Genomic DNA, 23,918 nt, shown 5'->3' with positions numbered 1-23,918 from the left:
TAATTTAAAGTATACATTTCTGGACACCACTTTTTTCTCCATGCATGTTGGCTCCATTATCATATCCTTGGCCTCTGCAGTTTTTCAATGATATACCCAGCTGTTCTAGCTCTGTGATTATATAATTAGTCAAACTCCCAGCTGTGGTTTATTCGATGGCTAAGAATCCGATAAAATGTTCTTCAGTGTCAGCTGTATTTGTATTAAAAAATCTTATAATAATTGACAGTTGTTCAACACGAGAAATGTCATGAGTACAATCAAGAATAATCGAGTAATATTTATTCTTTATTATTTTGTCAACAATTTGAGTCTTCACATGGCTTTCAATTAATTGTATAAGCTCATTTTGAATATTTTTCCAAGATAGTGATCATTAATCATCTTGTCTGTTACTTGTTTTAGGTGAAGTTGCAACATTGGATCAAATCAGGCTATTAACTTTACTAAATCTATAAAGTTGCTGTTAGTCTCACTTGAATCTGAGTCAGATATTAATTTTTCTTTACGACCTCTAAAGGCCAAATTGTGAGATGCAAAAAATTTACAATTGCAAGTAGTCTTTCTAAAATAGCTCTCCAACGCTGCCTTTCTTGTTCAATTTGAATCTGGGCTAGAGTCAATAGTGGTACAGCTTTTTAACCTGTTCTCTAAATTTAACCATTTCAACATACAATCTTTGTGCAGTCGGCTAGATTCATGAGACTTTAGGTAATCACCCAAATGTTTACAATCACATACTCCGTCACTGGATCCAATTCTTGTATTTTCTAGTCTGAACATTTGACATGAAAAGCAGTAAACAGCATCCTTTGTTTGCGAATAAATCATCCAGCACCTGTCAAGTTTTTCACCATTAGCTAATATTTTACTGTAATGATATTTGCTAAATCGCTGTCCATTATCATTTACGGGAAAAAAAATCAACTTTAACCCAGATTAGACCTTTTAATACAATCTCAGTTTGGTCTACATCAGTAATTGTTAATGGCCACAAACCTGGTCATTTTGAGGATTCAGATTTTCAATTCCGCAGTCATGGATGTAGACATAGACTCAAATATGTATTCTTGGCTGTATAGTGTTGATGGCGGCGGCAGCGGCGGTGTAAGAGACAATGATGTTGTTGACTCATTATCCTCACTATTGTTACTAGGTGGCAGCAGCACCCATGACGATGTTGAAGGAATAATTTCAGCTGGGTTAGGGTTACAGTGCAATAATGTGTCACTTTCAGTCAATGAAGGATTTTTAGTTTTCTCGACCATCACTTTTTATATATTTATATAGAGACCCATGTAGATTTTCTTCTACCTGCTTTCTTTTGATAGCTCATTCCTTTTTGAACTACCCGATTCAAATTTTCTACCGGCGTCACGATCACATGACCTCATTTCATAAATCTTGTTTCGCACATATAACTAATTCAGAAATAATTTACAAGTAGTTTTACACAGTTTTTTAACAATTCACTCTTTACAATAAGTACTGTTAATAATGTAAGTTTCACTAAAACTTAATATCATTTAATGTTTATTTACCTACTGAAAGATATGTGCAATACAAACGATTATGTAATGCATACAGCTGCTAGCAAAATATGCATCAGGTGACAAGAGTTGACGAACAAAATGAAACACGGGGATTCCCCGAGTGTAAATCGTAAACATGATGAATCATGAAAGTAACAAAACAGCATGTTCAAGTGGGTTTTCAAATGCAAAAGGCACAGGATTCAAATAATGATAAATTTTTCAAATATGTTTAATCAAATTACAAAAAATATTATTATTCACCAATAAATTAATTAATTTTGATATTGTTAATCTTACTTTTTATATGAATGTGAGATTGAACAAATCTAAATGAGAAATTTTATTTATGCACTTATTAATATTAATATATACTGTACTATGAATTAATCAAATTTATTTTATTGTTATAACTAATAGCTAAGGATAAAATAAAAAGTTTTAAATATCAACCTTTTTCTACTCGGGTTGTTGTGCAAGGCCCCGGGCAATTTCCCTGCTAGCCACCCCTAAGGCTACCACTGTATGTGTTTGTGTATATGTATATATATACTGGCCAAACTCGATTTCAGGCCATACTAATTTGTCCTACACTTTTCAGGATATACTAGTTTTGCCTAGAACAATCTAGTTTGGCCTAAATACTTTAGGCTTAACTAGTTTGGCCTAGGTTGAACTGATTTATGTACTACAAATAGGTACCAGTGTAAAAAAAAAATGATTTTGTGTAACTCGAAATGCCACCACAGTACACCCTGTAAAAATAAATAAAATTAAATATTTTATATGTTACACTAAGAAGCACAAATAAGTTCATTTTTAATTTTAGTTTGACTCTAAAAGTTATTTTGGTTAAAGTGTACCTAGGTAACCCCAATGGCAACACTTACAACTGTTCGTGCTCCCGACAGACTCCTCCTGCAGGGGAGCCGCTGGCAGGCCACCCAGTGTTTAACGTCACTAGTTATTGATTCACGGTAGTTCTTGAACAATAAAAAAAAAAAGTCTACTGAAAATATAGTTAACCTAACCAAACCAACCTAACTGAAGTGCTGCCATTAGAGTTACCTAGGTACACTTTAACCGTTATTTTTATTATTTCGTTTGAATTTTCAAAAATATTTTCCTTTATACCTTTATATTTATAAACCTTTAAAAGTGCATGGCTTAATTAAAACAATACAAACTGATAAGTACTGATTAGCTTATTTTTATTTTATAGTTTTGTACAAGTGTCGTGTCACTTCTAATCAATACCGTTTTTTTTATAATTAAGTAGACTAAGTTTGAATAAATATTGTTCATCTAATTAATTGCCTTTTAATTTTATTTTAACCATTAATATACTTGAATAATAATTCTAAACCTGTTCGACCTAGGCCAAACTAGATTGTCCTAGGCTAAACTAGTATATCCTGACACGCATAGGACAAACTAGTTTGGCCTGAAATCGGGTTTGGCCGGTAACATATATATAAACAATGAAACAGTATACAGAAATATGTAAATTTTAAAACTTTTATAAACACATATTTCAAGTCTAAGCTTCAATTTAGCTTTTTGTAAATGCTCAAATTCAACCATATTTTCTATTTTTCAACAAATCTGATTTATACTGTTTTAGTATTTTGTAAATCAACAAAGTAATGATTCTCTAATAAATTCTTGTTTCACTGTTAGGGTTATGAGAGATTGACTGGCCTTTATATAATTAAGTTTTGTGTCACTTATTCCACACAGTTATCACAGATTCTTACAAGTAAGCTTTACACCACTTATATCAGTACAAGATGCTTTATACCACTTGAAAAGATGTTCCTCACAATTTGAATCTCCATATCAAACTCATTTAGAAATTCCAGGGAGAGAAGCCATTTTAGAAAGTGTATCTGAGACTGCACTATGGCATGTGAAAATGGAAGATCACCAGTCTAGAAATAGTGAGCAAACTGGTCTAGAATTAGCAGTCTATGAGACTGCATGATGACAGTTAAAAGTTATAATAATTTTCTAATGCATTTTAATATTTAGTTACGTATAATTCTTTTAAAACTAAATTCAATTATGAGAAACATCTTTTCAAGTGATATGAAGCATCTTATACTGATAAGTGTTGTAAAGCTTAATTGTAAGAATCTGTGATAATTCAGTGGAATAAGTGACATAAAACTTAATTATATAAAGGCCAGTCAACCTCTCACAACACTAACAGTGAACCAAGCAAACTTGAATTTATACTGTTTTTTGTTTACAACATTCTAATATTTGAATTAGAGCATAACTTTATGATATAATGTTTCAATTATCATCTATCTAACAATGATAGTCAGTGTCAATTCAATGTATATTCTAATAAAAGTATAGAACATTTATTTATATGGACATCTCTCTCGTGTTTTCTGATTGCCAATTTTTGCTTTTTTTTCCACCTTGTAATAGTGACACACCACCACATTTTATAGATTGGCACCTTGGAAGCAACTGCTGGACTCTGAGACTGACAGAACAGAATAGAGCAATATAAATGTGTTTTCAAAGTTTACTATAAATTGCAAAGTTCGGTCGGGTACAGCATTCATGTGCAGCTAAATCTACACTTTATGGCAATAAGTACAAAATACAAAAAGCAGTACTTAATGCATAATAGCACGGAAGATATTGTCAAAAATGTCTCTATATTTTAAACTTAGAAACTGCAATGATAAAAACAATCAAATCCTCAACAGGAAACAAACAGTATTCCTGATTACTTTCAAAGGACAGCTTAACAGTTTATCATCTTTTTGTAAAACAAGTCTAGAGATGCCAATTATTATAAATTAACCTATATTGTATGAGAAATACTATTGTCAAAGCTTTATACTAGTAATATTATGTGTTTTCTTCACTTCAACTACTCTGAATGCATGTACACGTGTATGGAACTTTTATGTTCTGGCATGTTTTCTAATGATGTTTGGCTTTTCTGCATTTCTTGATTTAACATATTTTTTGTTGATTGCTTGAAAAATATTAAATCGAGTTACTATTGTGTATTATTTTCATCATTGTCTTTCTTTTATTTCTTTATCTATTTATTAGTTATTTTGGCTGCTCAATATCCAATAAAATTTCTAATCTTTTCTTTTGTTCAAGAATAGTTAATTAAATGTTTAATACAAATATTATAGCTTTAGATCAAATATCAAACGACACTCTTACTACAAGAAAGTTGGTTCCTAAATTATCTTAAAATATCACAAATATCAAAATCTATGATTTGTGAATTACCATTTAACCATTTAAAAAAAAATATTTTCCATTCCATTTACAGTTCTTTAATGCTTAAAAAGTAGGAAAAATAGTACTTTCTGGAAGAAAATCAGGATAAGTAAAACAAGTTTAAAAATAGTCAAAATTAACGCTTAGAGGAAGATGCTCGATAAAATATTGAGAGAAAAAACAGTCTACAGCATATGTATTCAAGAAAATGTTTTCTTATTAACAAGGAAAGAAAAGATAGAGTTAACTTAGAATATTCAGTAGACCCCTGAATACCCAAACTCTAAGATATCTCTTAACTAAGATTCCACATTATCCAAGGCAGTTATAAGTGAATATACTACTTTTCTTATAATTTATAAAAGTTTTATCATAAACTAGCAGGTAGGCCTGGCGTTGCTCGGGCAAAAGTAACGATAGCAAAGATTAAGATTACTACGTTGAAGTCAACATTACCTGTTTTCACAGAATGCAAGAATTGAGTCTCCCTGTTTCCAGACTAATTAGAGAATTTTTAGATAAGTCTAAAAAGTGTTCAATTTCCCGCAAAAATGAAAAAAACTGCATCTGCGTCTTGTACATCGCTTTCCTCTTAAACACTTCCATTGTTGATGGAAGTTGTTACATAACAACTTCCATCAACGGGGCTTAACCCTGTCCCTCTCCCCGTGGGAAGGAATTTCGAAAAATCCCATCTTAGTGTGCATTCTCGTTACGTACCCTAACTGTGTACCAAATTTCAACTTTTAACTCCTAACCATTTGGGCTCTGAGCTGATTATTATTATTATGATCAACTCGTCTCGATTATATAGATGCACCGAGTATGTATATACTGTAGTAATTTTAATCTCAACTGTACCAAGTGAGTAGCTAATTCTAATTGCTAAGATAACTGCAGAACACTGCAACAAAGGAAGGAAGGAACTTGCTATAAAACAATAAAACATAACTTATTACAAAATAACTTCTTTGTTACCATTTGTCATTTAGCTTCAATGTGAGACAAACCATTCATATTAAAATGTAACTATAACAACATTTTTATTCTTGAAACTATTATACATGCCATGTAATAGCCATGTAATAGATGTAAAAAAAAATCAATTCTTATACAGTAAAAGCTTGATATTACAGACTTCACGTTATTACAGATGGTTGATGTCAGTCTGGCCAAAAGTATTGGAAAATTATAAGTAAACTCATTCACTGTAACTACTTTATAAGACTTCCATTACTATCAACTATTTATCAGATCCCATAGATCACTGTCCTTCCATTATTATGGAAGGACAGTGTTCAAAGAAGTCACTGTTTTATTTATTTTGTCATTGTTGTTGTTTTATTTACTTTATTTGAAAAAATTAATACAAAAATAACATATAATTAATTTTTCTAATAATATAAAATAGATTTTATTACATTTATTTTTTGTTTCATCAAAGTGATGAGTCTTGAATTTGTTGTATAAAGCAAAGCTGTGGATGATAAAAGAAAAAGAAAAGGTTTAAACTGAACATAAAAAAAATAGATATAATTCATCAGATTAAAGATGGAAAATCTCAAGCTGATATTGAAAAAGAAATGTCTCTGAGCAAACAGACAATTTCAGAAAGTTGAAAAGAAAGAAAAGCTACAACAGGCTTTTCTTAGAACAATTCTTAAAAATATGGCTTATATACTTCACAACTGAAATATTTGTCCACTAAGTAATTGACTTTTGACCACAATATTGATATATGGTAACAGACAAGTTTCTATTACTATATATTGTAAAATTCCCTTATATTCATGTTAACAGAACTGCTGAAACAAGTAAAAATACATTGAGTTGGCATCTGTTTTTTTGATTAAATTTTTTTTTATATGAAAATGAACAAAATTTTTACAAGTAAACTCATTCACTGTAACTACTTTATAAGACTTCCATTACTATCAACTATTTATCAGATCCCATAGATCACTGTCCTTCCATTATTATGGAAGGACAGTGTTCAAAGAAGTCACTGTTTTATTTATTTTGTCATTGTTGTTGTTTTATTTACTTTATTTGAAAAAATTAATACAAAAATAACATATAATTAATTTTTCTAATAATATAAAATTAAATTGCTAAGATAACTGCAGAACACTGCAACAAAGGAAGGAAGGAACTTGCTATAAAACAATAAAACATTTGACTTTTGACCACAATATTGATATATGGTAACAGACAAGTTTCTTCAATTTTTAATTACAAATTGTTAAAAATGATACCATATAAATACTTTGGATATGTTCAATTGGTGATCCTCTAAAACAATATCATAAATATATAAAGTTTCTATTTCTTATATATATAATATATACCTGGAAAAAACATCTGCAAACTACAGATATTTTCTCCAGGTATCCATTATTGAGATTTGTTGTAACATGATTCTGTATAGTTATGGACTTTTCAATATAATGGGCAAATTCATAATAATGAGTAATCGTGAAAAAATAGCCTCATTATAATGAACCAATTTCTTTGGTCCCATAGTGGTCTATTATAATGCTTTTACCGTATATCCATGTTTCCCAATTAGTGGTACATGTACCCCCAGGGCTATGCATGGCAATCTAAAATTGGTCAATTTAAAATTTAAATGCACAAGACGAAGCAATCAAAAAAATAATGAGTGGACCATCAAAAATTTGGCAATTTACAACATGATGTCGAATGCACAAATTCGTTTATTTATAACTAAAAATATTCTCGAAATTTCATCAAAAAAATGCATTTATGACAATACCTAAATGAAATACGCAAGAAACAAAAATTGTACAATCAACACAATTTGTGTTCGTGAAATTAATTTTGAAAATTTTTGTCGCTGTTATTTCTCGCGCGCGACAACACAACTTCTCACAGAGTATAATGAGACTTCACTGAGTTTAATAATCAGTTGTGACATCTCGCTTCTAAATCAGGCTAGAATCGAATCTTTTTCTTGAAATAAAAAAAATTATTGGGAGAAAAGAATTGATAGCAAAAAAGATGCTTGCAATGGTCACGATCAACGATAGCGATTATCACGAGCAAGTTTTTTCACCGAATTTTTCCTACCCTAAAGGGATACAAGAGTTTGAGCTCTTTCTTGAAGTAGTACACAGGAAAAACTAATTGGGAACCACTGCTGTATATGACTAAATTCATTAATATATATATATATATATGTATAAGCTTAAAAATGATACCATATAAATACTTTGGATATGTTCAATTGGTGATCCTCTAAAACAATATCATTTATGAATTTTATGAATGATTTCTGGTGTCATTGCACTTCTTGGATGCCCACTATAGGGATCATCTTCCAAGCTTGTATGCCCATGCTTAAATTTTGCAGTCTATTTTTTTTGCCATTGTAAATAAAGGTACACTGTCATCCATCTTATCTCATTAAAATTTTGCGTTAACATTAAACCTTTTTTAACAAAAACTTTAACACTGCACAATGTTCAATTTTATCTATTTCAAACAATATACTGAAATAGGCTTTGTTTAAATGTCCATATTTAAAAAAAACTGTATGATGCTTCAAATTGATATTTCACACTTATTCATAAAACAGGCACAAAGATATAATAAGTCCAAAATATTTGACATACTATTGCAATCTACAGGTCGGGCCATAAATTTTTGAAATAACCTTCATAAATGAACAAATAAAAATCATATGCAAGCACATATATGTATTTATTTTCATAATACTTTCTGTTATAAATGTAAAATTTTAGTATTATTTAAAGCATAATTAAATTTAAGATTTTAATCATAATTATACTATCTTAAAAACACGTAGCACAATCGGTGCTGATATAGCACTTTCTCAATTTTACAATGTACTGATCTTATACAATATAAGATCAGTACATTGTAAAACCTATGCAAGCACTAGAATTTTTTCTACCTTGTTTTATAAATATATATTTCAGACTACTCATACTATTCTCATCAACTCTTAGTAGTATGAATTACAAGAAAGCAGTAAAAACGTAAATGTTACTTTTCAATTTCTAACCTTAATAATAATAAACAAAAAATCTGCCAAAATTACATCTTTCAATCATTTATTATTTTTATTAAATAAAAAAAAATCAAAGAATATTTTCCTTACATTTTGTTACAAATAAACTTATTAAAAATTGAGGTAATAGTAGTTTAGTTTTTAATTTTTTTTTTAAATTAAAAATTAAACACTTTACATATAGTTTTACAGAAAAATAAATATTTCACTTCAACAGTGATTTAAACAATTATAAAATATGTAATGTTTTCTTAGAAAGTATCATCTTATAAGCACAACCATTAAATAAATGAAAAAAAATAAACATTGGTTCTGGTATTTGAATTATATAATGCAAAAGTCAATTTCCTTATTTATCATTACCATATCTCATCATTTTAATTGATTAGTTTTTGTAACAGGAAAAACAAATGCATATGAACTTTTTTTACTCTACATTTGTATTACTTTAAAACAAACAGAATAAGCATTTTCAGTAACAGTAAACTCTGAATTATATATCAACAATGCATTCACTCTTCTAAGATTGAAAATTCCACTTTAGTCAAACAGTATCCTAAATAAAACATTGTGAAAAAAATAATGTAAATTCTAGTCATTTCATTTCTCAAAGTTTTTAATTATTAAATCTTACTCATACACGAACTGATTGATCAATTTATGATCAATCTTAATATAAATGAAATATATTAATTATGCATTAACAATTATTCATATAAAGAACAAAACTATCTTTTATATATTAATATTAATCTTATTAAAATTTGAAATATTTTTAAAAAATATTTAAAAAACACTTCCGAAAAGTACTTTCCTTTTCTTACTATGCCAATTTTGTGTAAGTCAATTAAAATCAGCAACACAATATTAACAGAAAAATGTTTATTGTTACCTCTAAATTTTTCACTTACAAACAATAAAAGCATTTTTCTTTTAATATTGTATTGCAGATTTTAATTGACTCAACTCAAAATCGGCATAGGAAAAAAAGGAAAGTTTTATCGGAAGTGTTTTTTAAATATTAAAAAAAAAAGATACTTCAAATTTTAAAAAATTAGAAGAAAGCAGATCCCATTGCTATTTTTAACCTTTTATTTTTTGGTTAATATTAACGTTTTATATGAATTTTATAAAATACCAGAAGATTGATCATTCTTTGCATATATTTTAATCTTGTTGTCTTTTAAAATGTTAAAAGAAAATAAACACAATATTGTTTTAATTAATAGTAACTGGCACAAATAGGTAATGTTATGAAATAATAATCCATGATCTAATCAACATCAAAATAACATAGAAAAAAAACTGATACAATACTTGATTTTTAATTAATAAAAAAAACCAAGTTATTTTTTAATGTTCATAGTTTCTTCTTGAATATGCAATTCATAAAATAAAAAACATATACACATGTAAGTATAAATAAGCAATGTAACTATATTGTACAGTACATGTTGATGTATCTGTATAGCTGTACTTCTATTTAAAACATATTCAGTATAAAAGAATTGTACAAAACATTTACAAACAGATTTAAATCTCTTTGTAAAAATTCTAAGAATATAAATAAGTATTAATAAATTGAATAATGGTTTGTTATCAGAAAATTATATATTTTTCATGTGCTATTAAATAATGTAAATTATTATTATATTTTTTAAAATAAAAGCTTGTTTATAGGAGGCTTATCTTGTTACAACAAATAATCATTAATATAGGCCTACATATTAATCTAGGATACAAAATTTAAGAGAATAAATAACAATAAAAATAATTCTCAGTATTAGAAGTTTTTATTTAGTACACATTCTATCCATAAGAATCAAAAACAAAATGTATTCTCAAAAAATAATTTTGTTATGTTATATTAGAACAATTCATTATTTTCACAACAGATATTGCAAGCTATTAAAATATATAAATGTCAAAATGTATTTCAATCAAAATAAACTAATTTTTAAGAAAACTTTGCATTTTTCTTAAAAATTCTTAAACAATATCAAATATTTTATAATCAAATTTAAATGGAGAAGTTTCTGCTTATAATCCAATAAAATTGCTGCCATATTTAAAAAAAAAAATTTAGTTAGTTCTGTTAATGTGCCATTCTTATTAATTTTACAGAAAATCAAATCCTATCTGTGTACATTAAAAATTATTAAAATAAGTAACTTAAAAAACACAGGTGCCAATTTCAAACACAGACAATTTCATAGTCATTATCGTCACGAAATCAAGTTATCAAATAATGTTTTATTTGTTTCTTGTCAAATTTCAAATTACTTCATTTTGTATTGCATACTAAACTTTATAAAAACACTACCTTTAAATTACCATTAAATAATAATGTATCATAACAAAAGGCAAAAATAATTTTATCAACCACTCCAAACACGTAACTATAATAATAATAATAATTTAAAGAAAGGCTATTTTCTAGTAACAAATTACTTCAAATTTAATTAACAACCTAGTCGATACATCCTCAAAGCATTACGGTATGGTTCAACAATAATTTAAAATGGTTTATATTAATTAGTTCGTCTTCCAGAAATAAAACTTTAAAAACAAAAACTTAATCTACTTTAAACTTTCAGCTTTATACACCAGCAAAGAATATAACAGAACTAATTGAAAATACACATAAAAAGTATTATTTCCATTACTCTTATTTTCAAATGTATTGTTTGGTATCTGACAATAATGACTATGTTATTAATATGTTAAATAATTTTAAATACTTAAAGTAACATTAATGAATTAGAAATAAAATTGTACATAAGAAAGAAAAGATAATTCATTTTAAGAATTTTAAAATTTCTTATAATGAATAAAATGGTAGATTCTTGAGTTTTTCTATTTGATCAGTAGCTAAAGTAATGACTAATCTTTTCTTTCAATAGTCTCAACTATCTTACATCTAATGTAAAAAGTGGCTAAATGGTTAATATTTGGTTAAAATTAATTTCTATTCATTTAATTAATTAAACAAACAAAATAAATGCAGAGTTGAAAGACTTGCCTTCTGTAATGTCATCATCCAAAGTACCTTTCACTTGTGAGAAACTCCATTGTATCTCACCATTTCCTATTAAAACAATAATATCAATAAATAACTTATTTTCGTTTGGAGAATTTAAAGTAATAATAATATATATTTTAAAATTAAAAACATAAAGATGGAAGTAAGGTTGAGGGACCTCTAAAACTACACTTTACCTGCCATTTCCGTGCAATTATGCACATAGAGAGCAAAAGGTAGGTTATTTTTGATTTTTTCTCTCGACGGATAATTATTATTATAATATTAATCGCAATCGATGTCTTTCGATTTAGAAACACAAAACAGATAACCTTCCAAAATGGCGAACGCCGCCGAACCGGGCATCGCGATGACGTCACGGAACCGGTGCATTTGGAATTGTGGGTAATTAAAAACACGTGATTTTACCGTAAATTATATTTAGGGAAAAAAAATACTATTAAATTTTTTTCTATTTAAAAAAAATAAATCGCAATTAAAATAACGGGAAGCAATATGAGATAAAAATACTTAATATTAAATTATCGTCTAAAACTTGCGCGATTAGTAAGATTTATTTCGTCCTCGCGTACGCGAAACATTTTAAATTGCACTGTAAATTTATATTTATAATTGCTATTTATATATTTAAAATTAAGTATATATATTATATACGTGTGAAATAATACATAAGTTGGTTACCCATAAGTTATTTTCAAGTTCGATATTCTATATTTATTTAGTTATTTTTTATTAATAAATTCATTTCTGATCGAAACGATATTAAATAATAATTTCTTCACAAATATAATTGGCAGTTAAGAATTTATACGCTTCTCGTGTTGTAAATAATAACGTCAAATCCGAAAAAGAAAAATGTACGCTTCGTAGTAGAGTAACATTAGCAATTCAATGTTAAATTTCGTTGTCAGATCGAAGCGCCACTACAGTGTAGTAGTCGGTGGTTGTAATTATTTTATTTTATTTTTTAATTTACTAAGTTTAGCATATTTTACTGTATATTGAAATTATTTATATTGAAGTTATTTTATTAATTTGTATTTATAAAAGAGGAAAAAATATGTCGATCGTAACATGAAAATTCATATTACAACACAATCAACTATAGACAATTCGCGCTTTCGTATGTAACACTGTGATAGCGCTTAATCGTTTTTGTACTCTAAATTCGTGTACTGTGCCTTACATTTTCAGCCGACAAACATTTTAAGCTAATATTCCGTGACCGAAACTAAAACTGTTGTATGCAGTTTTAGTTTCGGTTACAGCAAAATCATTTGTGAAAATTAATTTTTATTCTCTATTTTCTGCTTAATCTATAATTTTAATTTTAACTGTTTAATCTATAATTTTAGTGGGGTGGTCAAGAGAAGAGAGAGCTGGGAGTTTTCTCCCATGCCGGAAGAAAGCTTAAAGGCCCGTAGTGATTCCTACCTCTTTAAAATGATAGTGATTCCTACCTCTTTACTAATAGAAAAAGTATTTAAGACTGTTTTTCTATTAATAAATGAACATTCTACGTATTGCATTTGTTCAATAAACAAAAGACAAAATAGACCCACTCTACTCTCGGGTCCAAATAAGCTCTCGATGGCCCTGATTTTCATATTCAAAGTAATGTTTTATGTATTGCAATATATTCACTGTAAAAAATAAACTATCCTACCTCAATAAGAATGTGTACGTATATTTTAAGTTTCTGGAAACGAAATCCGAAAGTTAAACATTAAATCACCTTTACAGTTCGACTTTCGGGTATATTTTAGGGATATATAGGGATAATCGAATCCGTATCAAGTAATTTCTATTAATTATATCACTTGGGCATACATTTTTTTTAACAGAAACAAACCTCGACCGAAATTATCACCAAGATCTCAGGTATCACTCGCATTTTAATAGTTTTGGAGAAATATGTAACACTATCAATTATAAATAGTGGTGATGAATCCTTTACGAGGTAAATCCTTTATTGTACGGTTCCAAACAGTGATTAATTCGTGACTCCATAAAAAAGTATTGTTAATGGTTTCGAAAATTCGACTATTGTCCAACTTTTTCGTAATCTTACTCTACTATGCATCGTACCTGGAGCAGAGTGTAGTGCCTTGAAACATCTTCCTGATTAATACTTCTTGTGGCATCTATCGGGAAACAGTCAAAATATCTGATGACATTGTTACAAGTGGATGTTTAATCAAATTGTTAGAGTGGTAACCAGTGTTTTGTAGATGTCGTTGTGTTAAAATGTCATAGTAAAATTGTCATAGTTTTTGTCATAGTAAAATTATGTTGTCGACATTTAATTTCTTGAGAACAAAGATAAAGTTAGAGGGAAAAATCGGTGGTATTAGTTCACGGACTAGATGGAGGTAAGTAAAACGTAACGGTATCTTCAAGTTTTCAACATGAATTAGAAGTAACAAGTTTTATTTGTTTCGCAAATGCATGCTTTTGTATCTTAAAACGCATAAGCATCCTGAACATTAAAACATTGTCCATATTCAATATCTCAAAGTATTACGTCCCATCATTTTTCAGACAAAAATTCCAAGCAGTAAATGTTGTATCAAGAGGCAACAATAGATGCAGAAGCCTCGAAGAAGGACACCGAAGTCGTTCAAGATCCTGCAGTCAGCACGATTCATCCAGGCTTTACAATGTTGTTGCAAATGATAAAAAGTATCCAGAAAAATGGAATTATGTTTGAAATTAATTAATGCATTTTTCTGAAGTATTTTTATCGTATAAACATTAATGATTCAAGATAAAAGAGGTATACTTCAAGGTACAGTACATGACCATGTTGCATCGAGGAACATTTTTAAAAATAAGTTATAAACAAAAATCTTTTCCCACATCAAGAATAATGTGTTTGGTAAATTATATAAATATGATTGTTTCTGTTAAAATGAAAGGGAACTATGACAAAAAAGTATTGTTAATGGTTTGTTTAAAAAGAACTGTGTTCCAAGGTACAACGGATTTTCCAATATTATATAGTAGTCGCGACGTTTATTATTTTTTTTATTTTGCTCTTTCTACCTTATGGGCACTAAAAAGGTTATTTTCAGATCCATCGTGAGTTTGGCCAGATCTAGCTGGCTGGAGCGATTAATGCATCAGCTGCCGTTCTGGGAACTAGCTATCGAATCTGGGAGAGCAAGCCTAGGAATATTTTATGAGTGATACATCCCGATTATGATGGGCCCCAACTCTCGTCACTCAGTTACTCTCATTGTGAGCCTGATCGAACTCGCAATTAATATAGGAAAATAAATCAGTGTTCACACGATGGAGGAGTAAATAATAAATAATTTTTTCAGTTTTCTTTCCATTTGAATAACATTTTATTTCAATGATCCAACCGATATTAAATGTTTTCTACGTTCAATTGTTTGTAGTTATTGTAAAGCTGCTGTCTGCTTTGTAATCTGAAAAATGGAATATTTTTGTTTGGTGTTTGTGAATCAAAATGAACTCAAAATATTTAAATAATTGTTGAATGAAACGTTTTTTAAATAACACTGAAATTGTATTTCTAGGAATTTCAAATATAAAATTCATATAGCAAATTTAATTGTTTAATGCAAGTATTTTGATAGCTAAATTGTAAATCAAATTTATTTCAAATATTAAAATAAACTTTGAAATTCAATTCAGACATAATATGGAATATCATTTATCATATAAATGATTTTCCATATTATTTTATATTTTATTTTTATATTATTTTTATATTATTTTAGTATTATTTTTATATTTTCCATAATATTCGAAATATATATAAAATATTTTTTCACATACTAGATGTCGAGATTTTATTGATAAATGCCAGAACATTATAGAATTTACTTAGAAATAATATTTTTCTTTCGGTTTGAGGTTATTTCACACTAAAGAAAAAATGAAGAAAAGATGATATAAACGAATATAATGTAGATACTTATATATAAAATATCCAATAAATTCTTGTTAATATTCAATTTAATAAATGTAACTAGGCTTCAATCAAAAATTCTTCTGAATGTGTCGGTGTTTGCAGCCATACAATTTTTTAAAATTATTATTATAAAACTAGACTAGCTTTATTTATTATGCGAGACATCATGCAAAATGAATTATACAGTAGAAACTAATTTATCAGAATCCATTATTTCCAGATTTAATTTGGAATATGGGCAAGCAGATAAATATGATTCACAACGGATAAGAATAATAGAAAATAATGAATCGATTCAAACTCTTCACAATTATGAGGATTCAGATTAGATTAAAATCGAGATCTTTCAATGCAATAAGAAAATCCATTACCGTGAACAAACTTCGAGACAATTTTTTACTACTTTGCCATGGCGGTCTAAATATTATTTAAGTCACGATGGCATGATGACTCTCTTAGTGCCTCAGGGAGGGGAAAAATATATAGTAAATCCCCGCTAACTCGGACTAAGGGAGTAAAGAATGTTTGGGTTTACGAAAGTCCGAGTTAACGGCTGGCTTCTCCGACGAGTGAGAAACGAGAAAGCGGATATGCAGCATGGTAATTTATTACGATCAGTTCTATACAGAGTTTTACTGATTTACTCATTTTCTGTAATAATAAATTTGGCAGGCTATGCTGCCAAATTTATTATTACAGAAAATGAGTTCAAAACTTTCATGAAGTACAATATACAATCTTTAGTAACTTACCGACTGCAGTATACCGTTTAATACACGATATAGCAAAGACTTCTAAATACCCGAAAGCACTTGTTCACCTAATTATAATTATAATTTTTCTATAGGTGAATAAATTACTGTACAGTATATTTTTTTCGAAAAAAATTGTCCGAATTGGCAGTGTTTTACTTTATATATAATTTATATAAATTAAAAAATCCCGCCAATTATATATATTTATAATTGCGTTTTATATATATATGCAGGGCGAATTCTCTGGGCTTGCTTAGCATACGCCGCACGCTTAAGAGAAAGTTTTGACTGTCAATATACTTTTTATATGAGAACAAATATGCCAATAATAGTTTATTCTAACGTGTAAACTCTTATCGTTTGTGATTTGCTTTTACATTGACAGCCATCGCTAGCCGTTTTAAGTCAGTGCGATGCTTTCGGGAACTCGATCGCTTGCTCGTGTGGAGGTTTGCGCGGCAAACAAGTGCGCGCGCATGACGTCATTCGAAGCATTTAACACGGCCAGATTGTATCGAAAGCTTGCGGTACCCAGTCAGCATACATGTATTATGTACAGGGCGGAACCACATAGGGACTAATAGGGCTTAAGCCCTGGGCCCTCAGTATCAAAGGCCCACAAAAATTGAATTACTATCATAAATGTTTAATACTTTTTCATTATAATATATTTTATGTGTAGATATAATGGGCTTTATAATAGTCCATAGTTTTTTATTCACACCAAATAATATTTCTGCTTATTGTTTAGTGCTAGAGATAAGCCTATTATTATTCTTATAAGTTTCAGCACGCTCAAAAATTTTGGTCAGATTTGCTGGGAACTAGAAAAATAAATCAGTGTCTACATGGAACATTCTGTATACATGGAACATTCAAAAGTTCTAAGAACGATGCTGTATTGCCAAATGTATGAATATGAAAATAATTTAAACATAGACGTCTTCAAAGGAATGTAGACTAACTAGACTAACCCATCGGGAAATCGGGAAGTTTCCGGTAGGAACGAACCCTATTTTAATATACGTTACATTTCATTCCAGAAAAACAGATTAATAAACAAAATACAGGCGCCATCTATTATATTAAATTTAAAAAAGTCTCGGATCACTTGTAGTATATTCGACGGAATCTCGGTTACTGACAGTTTTAGGCTGGGAGTGCCGTAGATATTCATTGCAGACAGGTTTACATAACTATAAAAACCAGGCAGATAGATTAATTTAAAGAATCTGATGTCGTTTGAAGCGAAAATTGCAGCCATCTATACGGCGCGGCATCGGATCCCATCCTGAATACTTAGTTACCTCAGAAACCTTCCCCAGAAACCTCATACGAACTTTTTCATTTAAACATTACAAAAATAATAATAAAACCTATTTAAAAGATTTTTTTACAGTTGAGTCCCGACTAATCTCTTAAAATAATTATAGATTAATTATTTTTATCTATTCATTCATTCATATCATTTCACGATAAGTTTTATAATTGATTATGATCCATGATAAAGTTAATCAATGTGGATGAAGAACGAAGAATGATAGGTTGGCAAATTATCCAGTAAAATACTACAAATGGAATATATAAGTATATATATATATTTTTGACTCTCTGCCTTATGGACATTAATAGGACCTTCATTGGGCACATCGTGGATTTGGCCTGATCCACAATGGGGTGGCCGGATGGCGAAAGACGAGCCCGACCTCCCCGAAAAATTCCTGGAATTTTGATAGGATCTAATCAATTTTGAATCCACCACAGAAAAATTTCTGTAATAATTCCGAACTCTTCGGGTGTTCTTTTACAGCGCGACCATCCGATCGGAAAATATTTATCGTAAAATATTAAGAACTTGTCTCTATTAGATCTTTATGTTATATTCATGTATAAATGCAGTGAAACTGTTAAAATTTCCCTTTGAGTAATGAAAGTGGTATAAAGATACGAAGATTCAATTCACTTTATAACGGAGCACCATAAAATATAATGCTTTGTTATAAATTCGTATGTATAATATTTATATTATCACTTGATCTTTGTATATTACTCTATATAATATATAATCATAAAATTCAAATAATAATATATTACATTTGAATATTATATATACCTTATATTAACGTTAGAAAATAAAGCTTCTAATTATCGCTTTTTTCCAAATAAGAATTTTGAAATAAGTTGATTCAAAAATGGGCGATGCGTGAAAACATCGATGACGTCATTAACTTCATCATCGGAAAATTAGATTAATGACGCCGTCGATGACATCACTCTCGATTTACATTTGTAATACGAATATGATTTTTCCTATAGAAACTGTAAAAAAATTAACTGAAAATACAGAAACGAAAACTTATTTTTATGCAATATAAACATGTTTTTTACAATTTCAAATTGCTTAAGTGCGTGTTGGATATAGCATATATTCAACAAAGTTTAAAATATCAATGGAAAAATAAATCTGTTGTTTATTTCGTTGAATTTATTTCTTCAACTTTTGTATCATTTAAAAATTAATTAATTTACATTTAATTAACTACTACTATTTTCATTTTTTCTAATTGCATCATTTCGTAAATTACTATATTTTAATGTGAAAGTTGAAGTCCCTCTATCAATGTAACGTCAACTTTCACACGTAAAATATTTCAAAACGTAGACATAAATCAAACAAATGATCATTTCGAAGTAAGACGAAGATCTTGAAACAAAATTTTCCGAGATTGTTTTCTGGTTCGTGAAAGATTTCTTATCTTCATTTTCGATTTGCGTGTTTGAACAGATAACAGCCAATAACAAAAATTGATGCAACTGTAAATACATATAGCCTTTACTAAAAATACGAAAATGAATACTTACATAAGTATTATGAACAGAAAATTTTGGGGAAAGAGTTTCGTAATAAATTACTTCAATGGATCATTCTTATTTCTGACTAATATTTAACTCGATTCGGATTTTCAGATCAAGAAACAAAATTTTCTTTCGGAAAATTTATATCTTTTTGTTTTTATTAAATGGTGGAAGCATTATTCCTCTCTATTGTTTTCGGAATCAGTTTGTTTTTTCCTCGATGGGCGAAGAGTCTATCTTACTAGTTGCAGCGTTATTAAATCAGAATAACCACTTGAATAAAAGTAGGCATATTGTACTGTAATACTTGAATAGTGTGAAAAATTTTCACTTACTTCACATCAACATATTGAAGAAATTTCGATACTTAAAGTTTCTGTTTTTCCCTTACCTTTTTTGTTTATAATTCCGAATATTTATGATAATTTCATTTTGTCATTCAATTGCACAGTACCTTTTTATTGTTATTTTATTTCCCTGTGATTTTTTTCTAGAGAAAAATATTCAAAAGTTTTTATTTCGGCATTATTAATAAGAACAGAATGTACTTTTACATCGTAAAACCGCTAGTTATTGGTTGTTTGTCAGTCACAGTTTCTGAAAATGGAGATAAGAAAATTTCGATGCTTCAGGAAAATAACGACTTCATACTGATATTCACAATTTAATTATTCAAAGCGTTATCAACGAGTAGAAATTATTTTCAACGAATTAATTCGAGTCTTATCAATAAAGAAATTTAACCATGAAAATAGTAAATATTCTAAAACCTTTATTCCCTTCCGATCGTAATGTATGGCATGCAGTATTATACATTATTCCATGGGAAATTATCGGGTGGTTTTCTTTACAATCAACTCCAAGCTTATAAGCTAAGAAATGAAATTATTTAACTGTTAACCTTTACGAAGTGTAAAAAACGTAGTAGTTGTTTCTACAAATAACGTACACACAATTTATGCTTTTATTTTTAAAGGAATTCTTCGCATTTTTTCAATAACCGAAAAATTATTTATACTTTATGTTTATCTTACAAATTTCTCTTATAATAATTTCATTTTTAGCATTTTAAAAATGAATTATAAAATACTTCTACACTGAAAAAATTTAATATAAAAAATGAAAAAATATCAGGCTAATGTGTTAATAATAACTTTTAAAAATTATTATTTTTGACGAAACACAATGTTATAAAATTATAATTATTGATAACATGTAAACAATAGGCAATAATTGGATATAAATAAAAAATGTATATTGATCTATAATAGTATTATTTGTAAAGGAAGATTGACTTAAAATAAGTGATTTCGCAGTGTGTAATTATAAAAGTAGATACCTCCATTGAAAAAATAATATTGTCGCGATTTTATTATTGAGTTTGCTTACAAAGTCACATTTATTTGAACATGTTTAATTAATTAAGTATTATATTTTAAGCATTTTCCTCATTAGTTTAATTCTCAATTAATTTACTTTATCGATTTAATTTCTTCATTTATTAAGATTAACTCGTGGATGATTGCCTTTAAACCTGTTTTTCGATATTTATTCTCCATTCTTTTCTATTTATTAAAATTCGGCAATGATCAATTTCGGCAAAATTTTAAGAATTTCATTTTTAAGTTTACGTTTTTCGTATTTCGTAAGAATTTTTGAAATATTTTGCAACTTATAGATAGCGGTGCCGATAATAAAATTATTACAAAAGAACTTTAAATAATAAACACAAACTATATGCAACTTTTGGATTAATGAAGAAATACAATGCATTGGTTTTCAAAATGGCGACAGATTCGAATTTAACAGGAAAAGAATTGGCTATTATCGGCTATTATTATTATTAGTAGTAACGAAAATTCTCTTCGTCTTTATTTGAATAAATTCTAAATAATTGAATGCGTAATTGCTTCCTATTTTTGTAACTTTATCTTTGTGTAGCACGTTATCTTTGTGGTTAATTAGCCTAAAATAAAATTAATGACAATTGTAATTCAATAACATTAAATTTATTGTGTTTTAGTCTGCATTTATTATAGTAAAGATTTTTTGTGCTGGCCTTATTCCGCCATTCAATCAATCTTTATGTATTTTTCTGTTTAAGTCTTTGGCGATGCTTTATTTAACTAATAAATAAAACATTAGAAACTTTATCATACTAATTAATATACATTTCATAAATTTTAATAATCTTAATTTTATATTGGATTCATTCTCAGTATTTAATTAAAAATACTGTGACAAGACATTACTCCTTACAAATTATATTTTCATTGTGTATAATATCAATAATAACGTTGAATAAATAGAAAAGTCCCGCTTTTTGAAATTAATTTTATAGATACGGAATTAAAATTAAATAAAAAGAATTGATTTTAATTTATATATTTTTGTTAGAATAGCTTAATATATGCACTAAAAATCAATAAGAAGTAAGCTCTATTAATTTTTAGGCACAAAATATTAATGATTTAATTCCGAAATGACTGTTCTGATCTAATATTTGATAACAGTTCGTGTAAATATTGCCGGAAACCATTTCCCATCGGATCATATTATTGAAAATCTCAGATGTAAATTGTCTATTATGTAATATTATATAAATTTAGTACTATACAAATGAGAGATACGATTTTTTAAAAATAAAATGTGCGAAAATATTGAATTTAACAATATTGATAAATTTCCGATCTTTCGAAATTTAAAGTTTTTTAAGAAAATTAAAAAAAAGAAAAATATTCGTGTGAATTTAAACAACACAAATTCTAATTTATATTAAAGTAAAGATAAATCATAAAATTGTTTCTAATATGAAATTTTTTGTTCTATTTTAGAAAAGAATGAAATGTTTATGTATCCATTTAGGGTTAATGTTACCCTAGGTATACAAAATGGCGGCTCGTCTCCGATTCCAGCAATCAGAAGACAGGGAACAGTGGGGACGCACGTTCTAACCTAACCTAACCTAACCTATTCTAATAAATTACCATAATTATTAGCAACCAAATTATTAGAATAGGTTAGGTTAGGTTAGAACGTGCGTCCCACTGTTCCCTGTCTTCTGATTGCTGGAATCGGAGACGAGCCACCATTTTGTATACCTAGGGCAGGAATGGCGAACCTGTGGCACGTAAGAGAAATCATCTGGCACGTAATGTATCATATGATTTCTGTCTTTTTCAACCATCCTTTCTGTTTATCACCTGATCATCTTTTTTTTCAATCAGATTTTTTACATTTATTCGAATTAAAGCGTATTCATTTAATTTCTTTAAATATCATTATTCAAAGTCTAAGACATTGGCACGCATTAACATCTTTAAAGCTAAGTATGCTTACAATATGGCACGCGGACTCAAAAAGGTTCCCCATCCCTAACCTAGGGTAACATTAACCCAATTTAGTTTTCGTTAATGTGAATGTTAAATGCTTTCTGTCACTAGATCCCCGACATCTGTATGTCAAAGTAAAATTATTATAATAATACCCGTAAGAATATATAGTTTAACATGTTATATTCCTGTTAATTAATTAATTCTTCGCGTGACTTTTGTGATAATTTTGCTACGTCTGATTCTTTTTTGTTTTTGCTCTTTCCATCGCGTAGACACTAAGAGGGCCACTTTTACCACATCCGTCATTAGTTTGGTCAAGACCACAATGGAATCGGCCATAGATATGCCAGGAATAGACAACCCTCCGAAAAATTTCTGGTTCGGATTCGATCCCGGATCCCCAGAATGCAGGCCGACATCTCAATCGCCCCGCCATCTGCCAGTCCGCTATTTCTGATGTAGAAATAAATGTTCAAGGAAAATTTCTCCAATTATTATTGTTTTGAATCTATTCTCCATTCAGAAAATACATTAAAAATTATTAACCCAGAACGGAATTCTGGCTAAAGAAAGCGCATAAGTTTTTGGTTTATCATATGGGCGGAGTAGCTTCCTCTTATAGATGTAGATATAGATTTTAATTATTCACATCAATAACGAACATTTATTATAGTCTTTAAATAAATATTTGATTAGATGTTATACGAACTGCCTTATTAGAATTCTTCGCAATAGTTACGGCTGGAAATTGTGAAAAAAAAGTCTAGTAATAATAAGTTTATAAGTAGGAATTTGGTTCACGAGCAGAAATTATTTCTTTTAAAAAAAATTTTGCTCGATATTTCATATTAATGCCAAAAAATTGTAATATATAAATCTAATTAACCTATCTACGGTAGTCTACAGGAAATGAACTCGGGCTGTAGACCTATTTAAAGTATTCGCGTTATTGAAAATTGGAAACGTTTTAACATACGTATATACTGTATTTTTATTATTATAATATATCATTATGATTGTTATAGCTTACACGCAACTAAAATATTAAAAAATATGTAATTTTATATGTATCGGAGTTGATTTTAAGGATAAATAAGGCATGTGAAAGTAAGACTTTTATTTAAAGTATTTAAGCGCTT

General features: G+C 28.5%; 1 protein-coding gene across 3 annotated transcripts in view; it reads right to left on the bottom strand.

Annotated features, from left to right (window-relative positions):
* The window catches only part of LOC136986091 (protein phosphatase PP2A 55 kDa regulatory subunit-like), a 127,574-nt gene that overhangs the window by 63,455 nt on the left and 40,201 nt on the right, over positions 1–23,918 (bottom strand). For 2 of the 3 annotated variants that reach the window (XM_067283554.1, XM_067283555.1), the window contains exon 2: positions 11,870–11,935. In XM_067283554.1, coding sequence (XP_067139655.1) covers positions 11,870–11,935 — 66 coding nt within the window. Of the gene's footprint in view, positions 1–11,869; positions 11,936–12,066; positions 12,259–23,918 lie in introns of those variants that run through there. The other variant, XM_067283556.1, reaches the window with a different exon arrangement.

The sequence above is a fragment of the Centruroides vittatus genome, unplaced genomic scaffold (assembly GCF_030686945.1).
Source record: "Centruroides vittatus isolate TY-2023 unplaced genomic scaffold, ASM3068694v2 contig_990, whole genome shotgun sequence".
Lineage (NCBI taxonomy): Eukaryota > Metazoa > Arthropoda > Arachnida > Scorpiones > Buthidae > Centruroides > Centruroides vittatus.
Note: the sequence above shows the minus strand (reverse complement) of the source record. Positions and strands in the feature narration are given on the sequence as shown.